The sequence below is a fragment of the Macaca nemestrina genome, chromosome 10 (genome assembly GCF_043159975.1).
Source record: "Macaca nemestrina isolate mMacNem1 chromosome 10, mMacNem.hap1, whole genome shotgun sequence".
Lineage (NCBI taxonomy): Eukaryota > Metazoa > Chordata > Mammalia > Primates > Cercopithecidae > Macaca > Macaca nemestrina.
The window spans coordinates 133555287-133578395 of record NC_092134.1 but is presented as its reverse complement, the minus strand read 5'-3'; the positions used below and the strand labels follow the sequence as shown (position 1 = coordinate 133578395).

At 37.0% G+C, this 23109-nt stretch overlaps 2 protein-coding genes across 4 annotated transcripts in view; one reads left to right on the top strand and one right to left on the bottom strand.

Annotated features, from left to right (window-relative positions):
• The first annotated feature begins 6414 nt into the window (after positions 1-6414).
• LOC105499916 (C-type lectin domain family 1 member B) lies at positions 6415-18543 on the top strand. 2 transcript variants are annotated; one of them, XM_011772788.2, is made up of 9 exons: positions 6415-6496; positions 7862-8109; positions 8213-8353; positions 11528-11790; positions 12437-12535; positions 13536-13655; positions 13816-13970; positions 15566-15672; positions 17538-18541. In XM_011772788.2, exons 4-9 carry the CDS (start codon positions 11727-11729, stop codon positions 17680-17682), a joined length of 690 nt encoding a protein of 229 aa, XP_011771090.1. In that variant the 5' UTR covers positions 6415-6496; positions 7862-8109; positions 8213-8353; positions 11528-11726; the 3' UTR covers positions 17683-18541. The 2 variants fall into 2 exon arrangements, with proteins under 2 accessions (XP_011771090.1, XP_011771091.1); XM_011772789.3 differs by lacking the exon at positions 12437-12535 and having other exon boundaries at positions 17538-18543.
• The window catches only part of LOC105499917 (C-type lectin domain family 12 member A), a 28821-nt gene continuing 21377 nt past the window's right edge, over positions 15666-23109 (bottom strand). Inside the window, exon 7 of one of the 2 annotated variants that reach the window (XM_011772792.3) lies at positions 15666-15794. In XM_011772792.3, coding sequence (XP_011771094.1) covers positions 15788-15794 — 7 coding nt within the window. In that variant the 3' untranslated portion in view covers positions 15666-15787. The remainder of the gene's footprint in view (positions 15795-23109) is intronic. The other variant, XM_011772793.3, reaches the window with a different exon arrangement.

Genomic DNA, 23109 nt, shown 5'->3' with positions numbered 1-23109 from the left:
TCGCTCTGTCGCCCAGGCTAGACACTCGCAATCTCGCAATCTGGCGCAGTCTCGGCTCACTGCAAGCTCCGCCAACTGGGTTTATGCCATTCTCCTGCCTCATTCCCCCGAGTTGCTGGGACTACAGGTGCGCGCCACTACCCCAGCTAATTTTTTGTATTTTTAGTAGAGATGGGGTTTCACTGTGTTAGCCAGGATGGTCTCGATCTCGTGATCCACCTGCCTCGGCCTCCCAAAGTACTGGGATTACAGTTACAGCTCTTAAAGATGGCACAGACGCAAAGACTGGGCGGTAGCAAGGTTTGTCGTGAAGAGCCAAAGCACCCACAGCACCTGACTAGATTGCTGCTGTGGCTGGATGGGGTGCCCAGCTTTTATTTCCTATTGTCCCCGCCCATGTTCCATTTCTGTCCTATCAGAGTGCCCTTTTTACAATCCTCCCCACAATTGGCTATTTTTAGAATCTGCTGATTGGTGCATTTTACAGAGCACTGATTGGTGCATTTTACAGAGCACTGATTGGTGTGTTTTACAGTGTGCTGATTGGTGCATTTTACAGAATGCTGATTGGTGTGTTTTACAGTGTGCTGATTGGTGCATTTTACATGGCGCTGATTGGTACATTTTACAATCCTCTTGTAAGACAGGAAAGTTCCCCAACTCCCCACTCTATCCAGGAAGTCCAGCTGGCCTCACCGCTCATAACTTTCGCCAGATTTTGCAAAAACTGGGTTTGTATCCTCATTTCCTTAATTATTTCACATACCTTAAAGTTTCCCAACAAAGTATTAACCTCTCACTATCCATGAAATGATGCTTAGCTTGAACAACGATGAAGAATGTCACCTGGTTCCTAATTATTTCTAAGAGAAAGTAGATTGGTAACACTTCTCACATACTTTCTATTATTATGATCCAAAAAGCTGTATCATCTATCATTATTAGTGTATGATCATATTAATTTAGACATTTCTGTACTTTTCTCCCTTAAAAACTTACAGCATCTCTGTAGCTTATTTTATCGGTTACACTATTAAAAAACTCACTTTGTTACAGTCATTTACCAAATTCTTCTCATTTCTTTATTATTTTTTCAACTATCTTAAATCGTATTGACCTCAACTCCTATCATGATTATCATCAGTGATTTCGACATTCGGGTGGGTGATAATTCCAATACTCTGAGCTCTCAGTTCTTGAATTTGCCTCCAATAACCTTACCCACACTCAGAAATCAGTTGCTCGCACACAAAAATCAGTCACCCACTAGATGATCCTAGTTGAGAGCTATGCTATTCACCATAGTAATCACTAGGCATATAATGGCTATTTAAATTTATTTATTTATTTATTTATTTTATTATTTTTTTTTTTGAGACGGAGTCTTGCTCTGTCACGCAGGCTGGAGTGCAGTGGCCGGGTCTCAGCTCACTGCAAGCTCCACCTCCCGGGTTCACGCCATTCTCCTGCCTCAGCCTCCGGAGTAGCTGGGACTACAGGCGCCCGCCACCTCGCCCGGCTAGTTTTTTGTATTTTTAGTAGAGACGGGGTTTCACCATGTTAGCCAGGATGGTCTCGATCTCCTGACCTTGTGATCCGCCCGTCTCGGCCTCCCAAAGTGCTGGGATTACAGGCTTGAGCCACCGCGCCCGGCCTATTTAAATTTAAATTAATTAAAATTAAATAAAATTTAAAATGTATTTCCTAGGTCTCACTAGTCATACTTCAGGTACTTACCAGCCACAGGTGGCATTGACTATGCAATTGGACAGTGCAGGTAAATAATATTTCCATTATTCCCAACATTGCTATTTGAACAGCACTGTCGTAGAGTGCAGGCAATTTCATTTCCAGTATGAGAAGCTCCTCCATTATCTGTTTCAGATATTTCACTCTCTGACCTCCACCTCCTATCTTTCCAGCCCACTCTCTCTGGGGATTCTGCACTCTACAGTATTTCAGTGCCCACTGAGATAGCAACCTCACTGACCATGCCACCTTTTCATTGTTGTCAGTCCCTCATGTCTCACTGCCTATTATACCTAGCATGCACCACTTACTGGGAACAATTATAAAACTCATTTTATTACACACAGCTCCAACTTCCTTGCTTATCTCTTCATTCATCATAAGCATCTAGAAAATGCAGCTTGGTTAAATCCAACCCTACCTGCTCTGTGCATACATTCAAATAGCTGAATGTGACCATATTAGCTGGTTTTATCTTACGTTTTTGAAATGTAACTTCCCAGCACTCTTACTAATCAATCTGTTCTGCAAATCTCCTAAAAGATTATTCCCCATCTCTTTTTCTTTCTCAAACTCTCAAATTTCTGTCTTCTCTTTCTACAAACTCAGTGGTTAACCTGGCTTTTCCATTAACATTATCTTAAGCAAAAAAATTCAGAAAGGCGTTTTCTCTGTTTCACTAATCAAATATACCAAAACATCTACATCAGTATGTAAGGTAGTATCCTTTTCAACAGTGGTTAAATTGTACTACCTCATCTAAGATTAATCTCTATCTGTATATTAAAATCCATTCACCTGTCTCCTTAAAGATTTCAAGCTTGCAATTTTCCTTCTTTTTTTCTTTCTGGCACTATCAATTTTTCCATTTTTTTCGTCTCTACTTGTTCACTTACATTGACTTCCCAAGATGATGTAATATCTCCTATGTAAAAACAAGCAAAAGCCATCTTTTGTTTATCGTACCACCATACACATGATCACCCCATTTCTCTAATTTTCTTAACAACAAATGGCTTCAAAAATTTCTCTGTGGTCTTCTCGAACTTATTCTAATTAGGCGTTTTCCTTCGCTATTTCTATAAAAACAATCCTGCTAAAGTCATCATTACCTCAATATAAACCCATTCAATGGCTGGTTCTTAGGATTCATCTTACACATTGTATAAACAGAATTTTAAATAACTGATTATTCACTTTTTATAATAAACTTGCTTCTCCAAAATACTTTGTTCCCTAGGACACCATTCTCTTGGTTTTCCTTTTGCTTCAGTCACAACCCAATCCTCCCTCAGATTAACTGATTCCTCTTTAAATTAACTTAAGATGTTTTCGTGCCCTAGAGTTCAAATGTTGGTCTTATTTAAAAAAAAAAAAAAAAAAAAAAAAAAAACTTATCCTGGATTGAACTAAATTGAATAGTACCCAGAGAAAGGCAGAATAGGAATTAATTTCTTACAGATTCATGACTTGAGATAACAGCCATACATTGATAATGTCCAAAAATTGTTATTTCCATACCAGTGCTTGATCTACAGGATCACATATCTGACTGGATTCTTGGCATATTCTCTTCAACATATTATATGATTTTCTAACTTAACACATCAAAAAATGGGTACTTTTTCCCAATGTGTTTCTTCTTCTTAATAAATGTACATTCCATGTGTACAGTTTCTCGGCTAAAAACTTGGAATCACCTTTGATATTTCTTGCTGCTCTCACATGAATTAAATCTGTCAGAAAATATTGTTCACCTTGGAAAATAGGGAAACACAGTTATTAAATGTGGAAGTATTGTTGATTTAAAAGACCTTAAAAGAAATACTGAGTTAACATGACAGAAGGATTCGTTCTCACTCTGTTCTTTCTGTTCTCACATTTCATGCTTATTTCAGAGGACACTTTTAAAGTGGGGTTTAAATGGGCAAGTACCTAGAGAATAGCAAGAATGACAATTAATTCAGAATTATTTACAAAAAAGAGATAGGGAAAAGTGAAGATGAAAGCCAGAGGTATCCGAGACTTAAAGGAAACAAAAATAAACTAAAAGCAGAAGGAAAATAAATGGCCACAAGGAGGAGACAGAGGATGGATATAGGATGGAATTTATTTTGAAACTTATTAACCCTTGTATTTACCCAATCAGGTGAATATACCTGACCAGCATAATAAAATATCCCAATTAAAATGAAGCACTATGAAAACAGACGAATTGATTCAAATCCCGGAGCAACACTTACTTGCCCTGTGGCTTTCGGCAAGTTACTGAACTTCTGTGCTTTGTTTTTCTTAATAGTAAATCTGTCATAAGTTTAATTCCTGCCACAAATATAACTGATAAAAGCATATAGAAAGAGCAATAAATGGCAGCTGTCATCGTAGAAGTAAGTTTGGATTATTCTGGATTATCTTAAAAATGGAAGAAACCTGGGCAATTGTCCAAGCACTGACAGTGAAGCTTAAACAAACCAATCCAATCCTCATGAACACAACCAGGATCTGCCTCAAGCCTGTCCAGAAGAACTCGATTATATCACTTTTCTTCATTCATAACTCTTTCCATGATATACAATTATCTTGATCTTTGCTTTCTATGTTTCTTTACTATCTGTGCTGACCACCCTCTACTATAAAAAATGCTTGTATGATTCATTAAACATTGGTCCCCAGAAAATAGAATTGTGCCTGGGACATCTGTAGTGATCAACAAACATATGTTCAAATAAATGATTAATTAATAGTCCCTGCCATGAAGTTTTATAGTAATTTAATTGGAAAGTACAATAGTAGCTATACTTAATATTCTGCGAATCCTTAATTCAAATATACTAGATGATTTCACTTTCCCTTTGATACAGACAAGAGACAGGGAAATACTGGGTAGAAGAGAGTGGTTCCTACCACCCACGGGGCCTGTCGTGGGGTGGGGGGAGCGGGGAGGGATAGCGTTAGGAGATATACCTAATGTAAATGACAAGTTAATGGGTGCAGCACACCAACATGGCACATTTATACATATGTAATAAACCTGCACTTTGTGCACATGTACCCTAGAACTTAAAGTATAAAGTGTATATATATATTTTATATATATGTATACTTAAAGTGTGTATATATATATGTGTGTGTGCATATATATATATAGAAGAGGGTGGTTCCCTGGCATGTGCCTCACCCTCAAGCCAGGAGACTGGCAGCCTAAAATGTGTATAGACATTCCTGTTTTCACGCCCCCAAAATTTGCCTTTTGGCCTGCCATGCCCCCTATTCTGTACCCGTATAAACTCTGAACTCCAGGCTCCAGATCAGATGAGCAGACGAGGAGATGAGAAGACAAGCAGATGAAAGGTGGAATGACATGGCAGAGAAAGAGAGAACAGGAGGAACTTCTGAACACCAAGAGGAGTTCAGCTGGGAGTGGTCAGAGAGTAGTTTGGTTGTTGGATGGCCAAACCCAGAGGAAGATCACTTCCCACTTTATCCACCTTCCAGCTCCCCATTCATCCCACTAGGAGCCACCTCCACAACTCAGTAAAACCCCCACATTCATCCTTTGAGTTCATGTGTGACCTGTTTCTTCTGGGATGCTGGACAAGAGCTTGGAATACAGAAAGCTGTCACACTGGCCCTCTGCCCTTGCAGAAAGGCCGAGGAGTCACTGAGCTGGTTAACACTTAAGCTGTCTGCAGATGGCAGAGCTAAAAGAGCATTGTAACACTGGCATTCCAGGCACCCACCCCTAGACACTACAGTGGGGCCCAAGCCCAAAGGGCTCACCCCAGCCCCTCCACCTGCCTGTCCGCATGCTGTCCCTCCCACAAGGGATTTGAGCTCATGACAGTCAAACAGATAGACACACCCCTGTCACACACCCTGCAAGGGGGGCCAGAACTCTCCCATTTCACCTTAATCACATGATTTCCCTCAATCACACTGGGTGGATTAGATGAAATTAGATGGTACTGCTTATTTTTTATTTCTTTTTGAGTTGGTCTGGCTCTGTCACCCAGGCTGAACTGCAATGGCACAATTTTGGCTCATTGCAACCTCTGCCTCCTGAGCTTGAGTGAACCTTCCACCTCAGACTCCCAAGTAGCTGGGACTTGTGCCACACACCACCACACACAAATAATTTTTTTTGTTTGTTTGTTTTTGGTAGAAGAAGGGTTTCAGCATGTTGCTCAGGCTGGTCTCAAACTCCTGAGCTCAAGAAATCTTCCTACCTCGGCCTCCCAGTGTGTTGGGATTATAGGAGTGAGCTATCATGCCTGACGCCTGGTATTGCTTTTTACAAGAAGTACATGTATTCAAACTTCCTGACCTTTATTCAGATGTTTGCCCTGCCTGAAAAACATTGCTTTCTCCTTTCTCCTCTTAGTCAATATTTACCTTTTCTTCAAATATTAATGTAAATCTTAATTTAATTGATTGTTATTTATTATTTAACTTTTTACTTACATATGTTTTGTGTACATATGCCTGATCAACTCTGTGGTATGATGCAGACTGACACATTTTTTTCCTTCAGTTTCCCTACTGTTTGTAATAAATGTTCTGCTGTCATTTTGGTCTGATATTTATTAATTGGTTAGTTTATTAACTTTAAAAAAAAACTTATTTCATTTTGAAATCCACATGTTTAAGCTTTCTGTAAATGAAGGAGAAAATATTAATTATACTTTTCTATGACAGGAAATCCTACGATTTCCAGATTAAACAGTATTTGGTATTTGGGGAAAGCCTGGTAAGTCAAAGGCGACAGCTTTGGTGTAAAAGTGGTATACAGGCCGGGCGCGGTGGCTCAAGCCTGTAATCCCAGCACTTTGGGAGGCCGAGACGGGCGGATCACGAGGCCAGGAGATCGAGAGACGATCCCGGCTAACACGGTGAAACCCCGTCTCTACTAAAAAATACAAAAAAACTAGCCGGGCGAGGTGGCGGGCGCCTGTAGTCCCAGCTACTTGGGAGGCTGAGGCAGGAGAACGGCGTAAACCCGGGAGGCGGAGCTTGGAGTGAGCTGAGATCCGGCCACTGCACTCCAGCCTGGGTGACAGAGCAAGACTCCGTCTCAAAAAAAAAAAAAAAAAAAAAAAAAAGTGGTATACATTCAAAAGTCTGTGAATAGCTAGCATCAGTTGTGAAACACTCACTTCCTTTTGTTTCTGTCTGGAATCATTATTATAACGCCCACAGTGGTCAACATCTTGTTGTCTTTCTCTTTTACAAATCCACCGGCCATCCCTGTATATTGATCGGTCTTAGCCGTAACGTTATGTATTCCACTAATTTTCATTCTTACTGCATGTATGCCTTGTCATTGTTATCTTAGTGTCTTTAACTCATTGTTCAGCCAAAAACATAGATAATGGAGTCTATGAAAGACATCATAATGTAGTGGAAAGAATTTAGAAACCGGGTAAATGGTATACTTTTTACAAGAAGTGTGATGATTAACAAGTTCCTCAAATTATTTAAACTTCTCTTCCCGTGTGCAAAATCAGGATTATAATGCCTGTGATACATATATGCTTCACTTATTCGACAAATATGTATTGAGTAACACAGAAAGTCATCACTTAACATCATTAATTAATAGATTCTTAGAAACTGTGACTTAGGTGAAGCAAGGTAGAACAAAGCCAATCTGATCATAGGCTAATGGATATAAACAAGAGCTAAGCACTTACAGCATATTTCTGGTCACAAAAACATTACCCAAGTGGTAAATAAAGACTCAAAACACTTCTAAAAGTAACTATTAAAACAATTGTGAATTATACATAATACATACATTCAGGAAAGAGGAATAAAAACAAGTAAGGTAATTATTTACTCAACTTTTGGTTAAACAGTGGGTGTTGGTGGTCATAGCAGTAGGTTAAATCAAGGAATGGATATTTGCAAAGCAAAAATTGTCAGAAGCACCTTCTAAATGATGTAGGTCAACAAGACTATTATCGGTAGAGTGGGCTCCCTGAGTGCTTTCAGACTGCATTGCTTATTGTCTAGTTTATACTGCATTTGTATAGTTATTGACTATTCTACAAATTCTTATTTTATAATAATTTGTATTCATTCATTCATTCATTTTCCGATCTGCTTATTCCAGCTGTATGGTTTAGGTGGCCAGAGCACATCCCGGCAATTCAGGGACAAGGTGGGCACTGACTCTGGACAGGCCACCATCCCACCACAGGGCACACGCACACACACACCAACATTCAGTCACACTGGGAGCATGTAGACACACCAATTCACCTAATGTGCACAGTTTTGGGATGTGGGAGAAAACTGGAGGACCTGGGGAAAACCCACGCAGACAGAGGAGACCGTGCAAACTCTACACAGTGGCCCCAGGTAGGAAGCAATTTTTTTCCTCAAAACATTATAACAAAACAATCTTATACAAAAGGATGTTACTCGAGAACCTGCTTTAAGTGAATGTCCATCACTATTTTAGAGCCAAGAAACATTTTCTTCTGGGGATAATGGATGAAAATTTTATTACCGAAGATAACTATGTGTGTCGGATAGTGATCAGCGTTATAGAAAAGAGTGAAGCAAGGAAGAGGGACAAGAAGGTGGGCTGGTGTGTAGTCAGGTGGGTAAGATGTTCTAAATGTGTGTGTGTGTTTTTCGGTTTTTTTTTTAAATAAAAAAAGAGAAGTTCACATAGCTAAAATCTAACACTCTGTGCTTCATAAAGACTAGCCTCATGATTTTTCTCCGTGAATACTCAGCACCAATTTCAGTGTCTGGAACGTAATTAACATTCGTTAAATATTTGCTTTAAAACAGACAATTTAGAGTGTTCTTAATCTATAAAATATTAAATGAATAAAAGGTTTTATTTCAAATTCATTTTCATCAGGAAATTTGGAATAAAGAATTTTTTTAGGCCGGGTGTGGTGGTTCACACCTGTAATCCCAGCACTTTGGGAGGCCGAGGCAGGCGGATCATGAGGTCAGGAGATTGAGACCATCCTGGCTAACATGATAAACCCTGTCTCTACTAAAAATACAAAAAAAAAAAAAAAAAATTAGCTGGACGTGGTGGCAGTTGCCTGTAGTCCCAGCTACTTGGGAGGCTGAGGCAGGAGAATGGTGTGAACTTGGGAGGTGGAGCTTGAAGTGAGCCAAAATTGCACCACTGCACTCCAGCCTGGGCAACAGAGCAAGATTCTGTCTCAAAAAAAAAAAAAAAATTTAGCTGTATATAGTTTCCTTAGTGAAGAAAAGGAGAAGGGAATAAGATATTCAAGCAAGGTTAAAATATTGACGCAGAAATAAAATAAGCTAATAATGGGCTTTAGAGGATGATTAAAAGGTAACTAGCAAAGACTCTGGATTAGGGAAAAGGAAAAGAAGCATTTGTGATATCTGTCTCTCTTTCCTGTAGTTCTCTGCTTAATTTTTGCTGAGTAACTCAACTTACATTTATAGAATGTGGGGAGAGAGCAAAATTAGAACTCAGTGTTATCAAGGGCTAGTTCCTTTGGCCCTGAGAGCCTCCGTCTTCACTCAGCTTGCTTCTAACACCACAAAGTCACGTTAGGGGGATAGACAGAAAAGCAAACATGTATTTTGTGGAACACAGATAAGATATAAGACTCTCAGACTGTGGCTGGAATGATCAAAGATCCAAAAAGAAAGATTAAATTACAAGAAGAAAGAGGAATGAAGCAATGGAAAGTCCAGAGTCTGAGATATAGGAAAGGAGTGTCTCCAAAGGCAGCGTGTTAAATACTTCAGGCATTAAATATACCGTTCCAAGCATTAAAGGATCAAGAACTAATCCTGGCACATTCCTGGTGGTTTTCAAAAATAAATGGGATATGTTTTATAATGAAATCAGCTGCTCAAGACGTAGAGAATGTGGATACCTCAACAAAGCAATCTAATGGTTATTTTTAATACCATCATAAAGTTTTTGTTAATAAACAAAAACTCTTGACAATAATTACAAAATCTTCTCAATGTCCTTGGATCTTACCTTTACATATCTGATTTAATGTAACGAATTAAGTTTTCATATGTGCCTGTTTGGTACCTTAGAGAACAGAATAAAGCTTTATTAGAAAAGTGTCATTTGAACTATAACCTCTGCACATTTTTTTTTCTCTCTGTTACTTTGTCACAGTTATTTTTTCAATTATTTTTTAGTGTTTCTGTATATTTTAGGTAACAAAACACTGAAGTAAGGCAGTGACAGAACCTGAAAGAGGGGGGTTACTGTGACAGAATAGCCTCAGGACTTGCTGATGAGTAGGTGCAGAAAGGAAGGAAGAGAGGATCAAACCCCATTCCAACCCAAATCTTCCAGAAAAGCCTGAGGATTAGTGATGGGAGAGCGAAGAGTCCCTTTTGGCTGAAAGAGAAGTTATGAGAACAGAAGCAGTGGTAGATGAATGGGAAGTGACTGAATTTACCCAGCTTATGATTGGGAATCCCTGAATATTTTAACTGAGATAAGAAACTCAGCAACAAAAATGGTGTTGGGATCTAATGTTTTTTTTAAATTTTTAGTCCTTTCTTAAAATTTGGCATTTATTTCAAGTGTGATTTTTTTAATTAAGAATTAGTTTTGGTAAAAATATTTGAATCATAATAAGTTTGGCTTTCCAAAATTAGGGAATGTCTTTTATGTGTGTTACATTTATTCTTCACCTCATTCTCAAAGTAATTTGAAGAGTATAGAGACAGAAATTTAGAATGAAAGATAATTTTAAGTGAATTGACAAGGAATTCAGAGTGAAGCATATAGCAGGGAAGAAAAAAAATCTACAAGCTATGCCAAAGGGCAAGTTAATAAACAAAATATCGCCTACTACAGCCCACATAACAACTATATTGAAAAGTTGAATACTCTGCTAATTAAAGAAAAATAGAATTTAGATTATTTATAAGGTAAATGCCTACTAAAAGTTTTGCTAGTCATGGCGATTTAACAAAAGTAAAAATCAGCCATAAAACTAAGTAAGAGCTACTCTCTGGCAAAATAGATAACATCCTTCCCAATATTCCTATAATAAACGCATCAGCTAGCTTTGTATGGCTGTGCTTATAACTACTTTCAATGCAAGCTAAGATAATTTAAAAGCACATTTCATAAAGTTAAATATGTGCAATCATATTACATTGTGATGGAAGGGTGCTAGGACTCATTCAGTCTTAAATATTCATCTAAGCACCACTGTACTTGAAATGAAGTGATTTCACCAAATCAAAATTCTTCCATTCCAGGAAACTCACTTTAAAGCACAAACACTAGTAAAGAACAATGCAGCAAGTCACTCACTCTGTATTATTTTACTTTATTTGATAGTTTTCCTTCAATACCTAAATCTAAGCAATATCAGGCCTGCCTCATGTGGATCCTTCAAATAAAAAATAAAATGTGTAAAATATGCAAGAAGTTGTATAAATTCTAGGTTATAATCAGGAATGATCTCCTCCAACACAAGACTATGAAACAGCTAATTTAGCCCCTGTCAGATCCAATTATATTAGACTTGCTTCTCACAACGGGATAAACTATGTATCTGCTGATGAGCTATCCATGAATTTTCATCAGAAATCTCTCATTTCAGCAATATAATTTAGACTAAGCTAGAGCTAAGATAAAGCAGGAACCTTTGTTCTTGGAAAGGATACATATGATGGAATGCCCCTTTATTTAGTGTTGAAGATAAAAAAAAAAAAAAAAAAAACAGGAAGAAAATACCCTATCTACTCCTTTACCACAAGTTATTATTTTTGTGTGTTTGTGTTCAAGATCCATGTATCTCTGAGCAGCTATGAAAAGGCTTCCTGGAAAACAATAAGCAAAGAAAAAAATGTGTCCCATCTCACATGGTTCTACCCTACTAGAGACAGGAAGATCATATACTGACAGATATTGAGATTGTAAGACTTGGAAACTACATTTTGCAAAGTCATTGAACTCCGAGCTCAGTTGCAGTACTCGGGAAGCCATGCAGGATGAAGATGGATACGTCACCTTAAATATTAAAACTCGAAAACCAGCTCTCATCTCCGGTAAGAATGCTCAGAGCCAATAATTTGGAAATTAATTTAAAAAATGAGTTGATTCTGTTTTTTTCTTTTTCTACTATGGATAGTGTATATAGTTTAATTTCTTTTTCTTGAATGATGTTAATGCTCTAAAGCATTTGAGTAGTGTTTTCATAAGCTCATACAGACCTATTTAGATTACAAGCATCCAATATACATGCAGGGAAAACTGCATTAAGGTTCTGAACGTTTAATGCTGGAGGGCATAGAAGTCAAGGGGATAAGGGAAGAGAATGTTTGGAAGTTTCGTTTTCTGAATGTGAGCAAATGAGTGTGATTCTTCATTTGCTGTTTATTAAAACAATTATTCATGGAATGGGTGGGCATAAGACAAAACAAAACAAAAAATACAAACGCATCAGGCCTTAACAGCAAGTAATATTTTGGCTTGGAGAGGTAAAGTCCATTGGGGATGAGGATGGGTGTGTGGTATGGGAGTGGGCCATGCCTATTGTTGATGATCATCAAGAGAACACAGGTGAGATCTGCCAGCAAAGCTCTTTCTGTTACTTGGAGGACCCTGAGAAGGCAGGGGCAGGGGCAGGGGTGAGCCTTCCCCATAGCTAACCCGTACTGCCTGCTCCTTGATATCTTTATTATATGCCTACAGTTGATCCTGCTTCTTCCTCCTGGTGGCGTGTGATGGCTTTGATTCTGCTGATTCTGTGCGTGGGGATGGTTGTCGGGCTGGTAGCTCTGGGGATTTGGTGTAAGTATTGACTCTGCCAGAAATTTGATTGGAGGAAGGTAATACTGAAAGGGTCATGGCATATCCCATTAAGCTTCTCAATGGTCACTATTTGTGTATTTATCACTACTCCAATTGTCCTACAGATAGTTACCAAGAGAATCTCAATAAAGGAGAATGCTGACCATTTCCTTGAGTTTAAGATAAGGTTTTAAGATTTTAATTAATTAAAAGTTATTTTTAAGAATGTACTACCAGCCTTTAAGACCCTCCTCAGTGTGGATCAAAACTATTTTTAAAAACTTCCTTGTCCCTTTTTCTATCTTGCATATCCTAAGAACCAACCAAACTAGAGTTTTTCAATTTCATATATAAATTCCATGTTCCCTTGTCTGAAATTTTTCTCATTCAATTCTCTCTGTCTAACATTTTCTGCTTCTCATTTTGCTTACTAAATTATTCTGCATTTCTTCTTTCTGTAATTCTCACAGCCCTCCAATGGCACACTGTAGTCTGTGGAGTTGTTGCTTGTTTGTGCATTTGTTGATTTTTTAAAAGATGTTAGAATCTAACACTTATCATACTGTATTTCTTTATTATTTACCTAAATATCACAAGTACTTTAAGCATAACAAGAAATCAGTATGCACTTTTAAATGAATGAATAGTTTGGCATCACAGAAAGTACAGAAAATAAAAGGTCATTCACCTCTACAACTCAGTTGAGAAGCTTGTATTGAAGCAAGTGAATACAAGCTCTGGGGATATTACTGATGTTGGGATTTTTTTATTTGTCATTGTCTCCTTCAAACAGTTCACTCATTAACCCTCAGGTGTCAGTTCTATTTCTTGATTTGTTCTTTATAGCCCCTTCACACTTTTCAATATTCATTTAATCATGTGTATCTAGTTAACTCCTCACATATTGGCAATGTTAATGAAATGAAAATTCAATGACAGATCTTTGCATCATTTCTATGGTTCTAATTACAAATTATTATTATTTACTTTTTGAATCTAGCTGTCATGCAGCATAATTACCTACAAGATGAGAATGAAAATCGCACAGGAACTCTGCAACAATTAGCAAAGCGTTTCTGCCAGTATGTAATAAAACAATCAGAACTAAAGGGCACTTTCAGTAAGTACTGTTTTTTTAACCTCTTCATCTCTCCAACCCCTGGAGCATTTCTCTTATGGCAACTGAAGAGAGTCTTGAGATATGCAGAAAATATTGAATGTGGAGAACATGTAAGCCCAATTTAGAAAAAATACACCATTCCTGTGCTTGGTTTCTCCAGAAGGTCATAAATGCAGCCCCTGTGACACAAACTGGAGATACTATGGAGATAACTGCTATGGGTTCTTCAAGCACAACTTAACATGGAAAGAGAGTAAGCAGTACTGCACTGACTTGAATGCTACTCTACTGAAGATTGACAACCATAACATTCTGGTAAGAAGATTCTTATGTCAAATATTTTGGAGGCAAGGGAGAGAAACCTCAAATGTAACACTTGACCTTTTTTGTTTTTTACATTTTTCTTAACATCTTTCCGTTTGTACTGATCTAAGAACCTTATGAAACCTAGTAAGAACTACAGAACCCAAATATTCAATCCAATCATAATATTCTACAACGTTGCTAGAGTTGATCAGTCAAATTGACTTGTCCCTTCCTGACAGCTCAGGACATAGTGGGTCACACGTAAAGAGTCAGCCCAGCAATGTTCATATTTATTTGTATCCTCTGTTGTTCTAACTTGCTGTGCTGTCCGCTTACTGTTTCTGTGGACTCAGACTCATGCGGGAGATATCCAGTTAAACAAATTAGCTTTTCTTTCCACTCCAGCAAAATAAGATAGTTTTCTAAAAATCTCAGCTCTATTATATAGAGATTAATTCGAGACATATATGCATATCCTGAATTTGTATTAGTCTAGGCAGATGCCAGGTTGAAGATTTATAACTAAAAGTAGTCATGCAACTTTTCGAGAATAAGAAATTGTATAGTTGGATTTCAGGTAGAATTTATCTGTCAGTTCCTATTGGGAAGTATAGAATATTGATATATTTTAAAGAAAATATTAGGAAATAACAGAAAGGTTCCTGGTGGCTCAAGCTTTAAGAAATAAACAGTCACACATGACTTTCACACAATATCTCCTGTGGAATGCCATTTTGAGTCTCACATATCTGCCAAGAAGCTCAAGTCATTTTTTATTTACCAAGAATGCATCATCACTTGTTATTCTGGGAGGTCTGAGAATGTATAAGCATTTGGCCTTCACATAATTTTGTTACCCATAGGTTGATTGATTCACTTATTCCTTCATTAATTCAACAACTATGTGCTGAAACTATTCCAGAATTTGGACCTATGCAGTTAATAAGACAGAAAGAAAAATCCTTAACCTCAAAGAGAGTATATTCTAGTTAAAGCAACAGCCAAGACACAAAACAAATGATATAGTATATAGTTTACTAGATAGTGATAATTGCTAATTAGAAGAAAGTAAATAGGGAAAGGTAGATGTACGTTATTTATAAATCGTTTTGAGAAAGACATCATAAATGCCTTTATACAATTAACTAAAACAAGTTAATACTTCTATATATAAGATTTTATAGGCAAGACGAGCAATAAAACCAAAGCAGGTAGGACTTTAACTCTAAGGAATATACAGCTCATCAACAATATATTTCTTTGTGTTTCCTTTCTCTGTTTACATGTATTCCTTTGAATCATATTTGGTATTCTATTTGGGAGTATAATCCTCAACTGACTGAAGATCTAAATATATGTCATAAAACAAAGCAAGATTAGAATATCAGCTATTTTGTGTACAATTTTACCTGTGTCCTACTTTTTTTTTAAGTTCTCAGACAAGTCAAATTGGGACAATTTCAAACATCAAATGTAATTCATTAATATTAATATAGACATGTAATCCAACATTTTTTGTCCAACGTCTTATCACGAAGCTTGTCTGTCATTACCAAGAGCTGTGGAGGGATTCTGATTATTGTGTTTATTTATGTTTACTATAGGAATACATCAAAGCCAGGACTGGTTTAATTCGTTGGGTCGGATTATCTCGCCAGAAGTCCAATGAGGTCTGGAAGTGGGAGGATGGCTCGGTTCTCTCAGAAAATATGTAAGTCACTGGACACTTAGAATAGGAGGCAGTACTAGAAACTCTTATTCTTGAGATTTCCTTTTCTTTCAGTCCAAGTCACTACTATGGATTGTATAAGCAGCAGCTGGTTCATTTACCTGCTAATTCAAACAAGAGAGTACTGGTCATAAGACAATTCTTCTTTCCCCTCTCTCCCATTCTTTTGCTCTTTATCTAAGCCACAATCCACCTTTATCTCTGATATTATTCCCATTCATTTTTACATTCAACTTTACCATGGAACACTGTGTGCATGTATGTGTGTGTGTGTGTGTGTGTGTGTGTGTGCGCACGCGCGCACGGGCACGCATGCGTGCATGTGTGTGTGTTCGTGTTTTGCTTGCTCTGATTATCTTCATATATTTTTGAAACAAAATTTCATTATCATTATTTTACAGTTGACAGTTGTTACCTTGAGAGTCCTTTTGAATTTTCAGTGTTATTTTGCCTACTCTTCTATTCTAGGAGTCTCCAAGAATTCGATACTTTGTAGTTCACAAGATAATTCCAATGTCCATTAATGAAGCTTCATCCTTCTACAAACAATCCAGGCAAAGGGACTAATTGCATTAAGAGTTGAGTTGCTTCCTATATGGCTTTCTAATCTCTAGTCTCGACATCTTTTGTTCATCCTGTACATCCTGCAGTCTCTCTTCAATTAAAATTTAAACTGATAACCAAAACTTATATAATCTGATAATTACTCAAATTATTAAATTTTTAAACAAATATTTATTAAGTATTTGCTATAGGTAGAATCTTAGGATACTACAACTACAAGCAAGCCTCTTCACAGACCTTGGGCTTTATCTCCTATCTCCCATTGCTTGCTGCCTCATTCACAGTATTGCAGGCAAATTAGTGTTCTTTCCATTCTTCCAACAAATCAAACTTGTTTTGTTGCCTTAAGACTTTTGTCTTGCTATTTTCTTCTGCTAGAATGCTCTGCCTTCACAACTCCATGACCATCTATCTCCTGTGACTCAAGTCTCTCTTTAAACATCACTTCTTCAATGAGGCTAACTCTACCCAAACTAAATTAGCCTCCCTTAAACCCACATCCATACAGTCTACCACTGTTTTGTTTCTTTGTAACTCTTACCATTGTCTGAATTTTTCTTGTCTATTTTTTGTGGGCTTCCTGCTGGTATCGCCCCATTGAAATGAAAGTTCCCCAACAAGAAAGACATTATCTTCCTTGTCTTTCTTTATCAGTGTGTCCTCAGCACGTAGAAAATCTTTGCCACATGGTTCTGCAGATATTTTCTAAATAAACTAATAAGTATATGTTCCTTGTCCTCTCATTATAAGCAGTTTAGAAAGAAAGAAATATAACTTAACAGACAATTAAAATACAGCATGCTGTCTTAGATGATTTATCTTGTAACAGAAAGCCTGATTTCAAAACTACTGAATCAACTCACTTTTCCACGAGTGTATTCCCATCCATTGCAGCTACTTGTCCTGTAGGGCTCTTCCATCTCCTGTCAGTTCATCTAAGCCCTGACCTTCCATCAATACTGAACTAAAGTCTGATCTTGTAGATAACGCATTTTCCCATTATTCTGGAGCCATCTCCATCACTTCTTCAGGGCTCCTATTGTACCTAGAGTTCCCTTGCTCCCAATCTGATGCTACATGAAATTGATATTGGGCTTTTCAAATATACGTACCTTGTACTGCCAAGCAGCGTGGAAGTTTCTCAACAATGAGAATTGCTTTTTCTTTTTTTCCTATTTTCCTCAGAGACTCTATTTGGTGCATCAAACTACTATACACAGAGTATGATTACTGATTGTTTGCTTAGTTTTCAAAGGAATTTATTCTAACTTTCCCATTCACAGGTTTGAGCTTTTGGAAGACGGAAAAGGAAATATGAACTGTGCTTATTTTCATAATGGGAAAATGCACCCTACCTTCTGTGAAAACAAACATTATTTAATGTGTGAGAGGAAGGCTGGCATGACCAAGGTTGACCAACTACCTTAATGCAAAGAGATGGATAGGATAACACAGATAAGGGCTTTATTGTACAATAAAAGATATGTATGAATGAATCAGTAGCTGAAAATTGCGTATTTCTCCCTTTCTTCTCTTTGGAGTTATTTTTAATATTATCTTTCCTATCAGAATTCCCTAGTCTCTTCTTTGAATATACAGAAACAATAACATGAGTTTATCATTTACTTCCCAATTATTCTATTTTCCTTTAATTTTCATTCTTCTTGTCCTCCATTTCTAATTACCTGAACATAGTATGATTTACTGCATCTTCAGATATATACACATAAAATCAAAATCAGGCCAATATAGGTTAGGGCTTAATTAATATAAGTTGTGCAAAAAGTTGTTGAAATCTGTCCAAACTATCTAGGTTTGAAAGGCAGTGTAAGATAGTAAAAGGAATATTAAACTTAGAATCAGCAAAATAATTTAGGTGTCAATTATGTAAATGACAATCATGAACCAGTTTCATAGCCTTTTTAACTCCCTTTTTCTCATATTTAAAATAGAAATAATAACACCCATCTTTTATACCTCACAGTTCTACAATCTAAAATAAAACTTTAGAGTGTTAACTGTACTAGAAACTCCATGAAAGCGAAGAGTATGACTTCCCCATTCACTATTCTGTTACCAGCACCAACCCCAGACCCTGGCTCACAAAACAGAGAGATATTAGTTTCTCATTGTATAAGATAATTCATGAGAAAAATACCTCAATCATTAAAACATTACACAAATACAATTACTATTCCAAGTCTACCTCTGGTTAGATTCAACAGTAGTAATTTTCTGTGCTAGAGAAGGAAAAGAAAGTTTGCAAGAAAACTCATGGGGTTTGTAAAATGAATAAATGCTGCTTAACCAGAGGCTACTAGACAGAAGGACAAGTAAGAATGCTTTATCTAGCGTTTTCCTAACAGTTCTGTGCTTTATTTTTGCTGAGTAACTGAGGAAGCATTTACAGAATATGTAGAAAGGCACCCTTTCACAGGATATAGGCAAAAGTTGCATTTCTTTCCCACAGCTTCCCTTTTTTAACTAGTGGATACAATTTATGAACATGATTCTCAAACATCTCAACGGAGGTGTTGGTCAAAACATAGAGAAACCAAATAGGAAACACAAATGCTGATGTTACTCAGTGGGAAGACTGAGGACACACAGAGACCTGGGTTTTTACCAGCACCATGACACAATTCTTATACAAGTAGTCTTTAATACAGTTAGAGAAATATCACTACTTTAGAACTTACTCTCTATGTGGCTTTGGATAAGTAATTTAGTGTCTTTAAAACTGTATTTTCTCATCTTGAAATGGGTTTGATATTATTACCTTGCTCATAAGTTAATTGTGAAGATCATTTAATGTGATTATGTAAAGTATTGATCAGAATTCCAAGCATGTAACACATCCTTAATAAATGTGTGTTACTCTTAAAGCTCTGTGCACTAACACTCAAAGACACTTGAATCTTTATCTTTTTTCTAGACAATAAATAAGCTGATTTGGAGGGCTTAGGAACAATAACAGAAATACCTCAAATTTTACTTGTTACTTCAAATGTCTGGAGATCTTGGATTTGGGTAATGGTATCAGTATGTTTTTTATTTTGAATTGTCTATTTAGAGAAACTAAATAGAAACTAATAATTCAGAAAACTGTCCAAAATTAGTATCTCTGGACTTTGTTTCATCCCCCCAAAATGGAAAAATATATGTGTATACATCACTATAGCACACATAAACTTAGAAGAATAATATCTTAGTGCATGGCAACAATACAATTAAAACTGTAAGCCAATCACTGTCATTTTTTTTCTGGTATTCCTATCTAAAGCATCTTATACATAAAATCAAAACAGCACAAATGTTAGTAGCACAGGTCAGACCACCTCATTTCAAATACTAAATCTTTTACATGTTATCTAAGTGAACTTCAGCAACATTTGACTTCTGCCTTGTTCAATTTGAAACTAACCTACAGGCATGCCTTAGAAATATTGTGGGTTCAGTTCCAGACCACCACAATAAAGCAATTACTGCAATAAAGTGAGTCACACTAATTATTTGTTTTCCCAATTCATATAAAAGTTACGTTTGCATTACACTGTCTTCTATTAATTATGTAATAGCATTATGTCTAAAAAATGTACACAGTTTTGTTAAAAATACTTTATTGCTAAAAATGCTAACAATTATTTGAGTCTTTAGTGAGTGAAAATCTTTTTTTGCTGGTGGAGCCTTGATGTTGATGGCTGCTGATGGATCAGAGCAGTGGTTGCTGAAGGATGGGGTAGATGTGGCTATTTTTAAAATAAGACAACAGTGAACTTTGTGGTGTCAATTTAGTCTTCCTTTTATGAAATTTTTATCTGTAGCATGAGATGCTGTTAAATAGCATTTTACTCATAGTAAACTTTTTTCAAAATTGAAGTCAGTCCTCTCAAATCCTGCTACTGCTTTATCAACTAAGTTTATGCAGTATTCTGAATACTTTATTATCACTTCAACAATGTTCACAGCGTGTTCACCGGGAGTAATATTTGTCTCAAGAACCATTTTCTTTGCTCATCCATAAAAAGCAGCTCCTCATTTATTAAAGTTTCCTGATAAAATTGCATCAATTAAGCCACATCTCCAGGTTCCACTTCCAGTTCTAGTTCTCTTGCTATTTCCACCATACCTGCAGTTACTCCCACCACTGAAGTCCTGAACCCCTCAAAGTCATCCATGAGGGTTGGATTCAACTTCTTCCAAGTGTCTGTTAATGTTGATACTTTGTCCTCCTTCCATGAATCACAAATCTTTTTAATGGCATCTAGAATGGTAAATCGTTTGCAGGCGGTTTTCAATTAACTTTGCTCTGATATGTAAGAAGAATCACTATCTGTGGCAGTTATAGCCTTCTGATGTGTATTCCTTAAAGAATAAAACTTGAAAGTCAAAATTACTCCTTGATTCATTGGTTGCAGAAACGGATGCTGTGTTAGCAGGAATGAAAACATTAACCTCCTGGTCCATGTCTATAAGAGCTCTTGAGTGACTAGGTGCATTGTCAATGAGCTGTAATATTTTGAAAAGAAAAAAAAAGACCTCTTTTTTGCTTCTGAGCAGCGTTTCTCAACAATGGGCTTAAAATACTCAGTAAACAATGCTATAAACAAATGTGCTGTCATCCAGACATTGTTGTTTCATTTGTAGAGCATTGGAAGGTTACATTTAGCATAATTCTTAAGATCCCTAGGACTTTTGAAATGGTAAAAGACTACTGGCTTTAACTTAAAGTCACCAGCTGCATTAGGCCCTAACAAGAGAGTCAGCTTGTCCTTTGAAGATTTCAAGCCAGATGTTGACTTTTCCTCTCTAGGTATAAAAATCCTAGATGACATGTCTTTCCAATACAAAGCTGTTTCATCTATGCTAAAAATCTATTGTTCAGTGTAGACACCTTCAGTTATCTTAGCTATATCTTCTGGGTAACTTGCTGCAGTTTCTACATCAGCACTTGCTGCTTCATCTTTCGTTTTTATGTTAAGGAGATGGCTTCTTTCCTTAAACCTCATGACCCAACCTCTGCTAGCTTCTAACTTTTCTTCTGCAGCTTCTTCACCTCTCTCATCCATCATAGAATTGACAAGAGTTAGGATGTTGCTCTGGATTAGGCTTTGACTTAAGAGAATGTTGTGATTGATTTCATCTTCTATCTAGACTACTAAACTTTCTCCATATCAGTGATAAGCCTATCTTGTTTTCTTATTATTTGTGTGTTCTCTGGAGCAGCACTTGTGATTTCTTTCAAGAATTTTTTCTTTACATTCACATCTTGGTTAGCTGTTTTATATAATAAGCCTAGCTTTTGGCCTATCTGGGCTTTCGACATGCCTTCCTCACTAAGTTTAATCCTTTTTAGCTTTTGATTTAAAGTAAGAGACATGCGACTCTTCCTTTACTTGAACACTTACAGGTCTTTGTAGGGCCATTATTGGCCTATTTTTAATATTGTTAGGGCTTAGTAAATATAAGGAGGCCCAAGGAAAAGTAGAGAGATGAGGGAACAATTGTTCAGTGGAACCGTCAGAACATACACAGCATTTATTGGTATTTATCAATAAAGTTAACTGTCTTATATGGGTACAGTTCATGGTGTTGTTAGGAATAACGCTCAAAATCCTAAGGAAATTAAACACTCAAACAAAGGATTCTTAGCAAAGCAATTTTACTTCTGCACAGAGGGGTGCCTCCTTGGCCAGTTACCATGAGAGCACACCTGAACAGAGGGGCACGAGAGCCTTTATTCCTGATGCAAGTCCTGCCCGTGTACCTTTTCCCCATTGGCTGGGCTCAGGTCGTACACTCTAAACTCATCCTGGTTGGCTAAACATTTGATTTTTTTTTTTTAGTTAGGGCGGGCACGTAAAAGAATTGGAGAGGAAGGGGAAGGGGTGTCTGTAATGAGCTAGAAAGTTAGTCCTCTTTCCAAATAAGGAAAGGAAAGTGAGCTGGTACTGATAATGCCTGGTACTGTGGCATGCCTGGGCATCTAACAAGGCAAAAAGAAAAAAAGGTGAAAAAAGGTGGAGGGGTACTATGAATTAAAGAATAAAAGATTGATCAGATTATTTGAAGAGCAACTTCATCATATCCCGCAACTTCCCCCTTTCCCTTTTGTCATAACTCTTTCTCTTCAAATCTTTCTAACATAATTTGGCTCCATTGTTCTACTTGGTCTTCTTGAAGGAAAAGCCTATTTGAATCGGGGGAGGAGGATCCTAAGAGGTTTTAGTGAGAGCTATTTCAATAAGTCTTTGAATTAATCCTCAGGCACAGGGTACGATGCAGCATCCTACTAGAATAAGCAACCCCTTTCCAATGGCCAGAGAGAGGATTGAGGACATAAGTCCCTTCCATCTACCGAACAAATTTCCTATTAAATTTGTGAAGGGATCATTTAGTTCAGAATTTTTGGCTAACTCATTTGATAGGGCAGTAAGACCCTGTAATGCTTTAGTTACGGTCTGCCAGGAGCAGTGTTATTAGGGATATAAGTACAGCATTGAATCCTGATCGTGACACAAACTCCACCTTCTTTTGCTAGTATCATGTCTAATGCTATCCTATTTTCCCAGGCCATTTGACTGGTGGGTCCGAAGGAATTAATAAAGATCAAAGAACAAATAACACATTGGAATATTGTCAGACATAAAATTTATAAATGAAAGGCTAATCTAAGAAAGAAAAAACCCAGATAAATGCTTACTGTCTAATTGGGAAAATTTTACAGATAATTTTGCTGTCTTTGAAATTATTCTGTATTCAAGGTAGCATTTTTTCCCATTCTAATACCACTTGCTAATTTTACTATAAAAATAAATATTTTCAACAACAAAAATTGCAAAATAAAAAAGCACA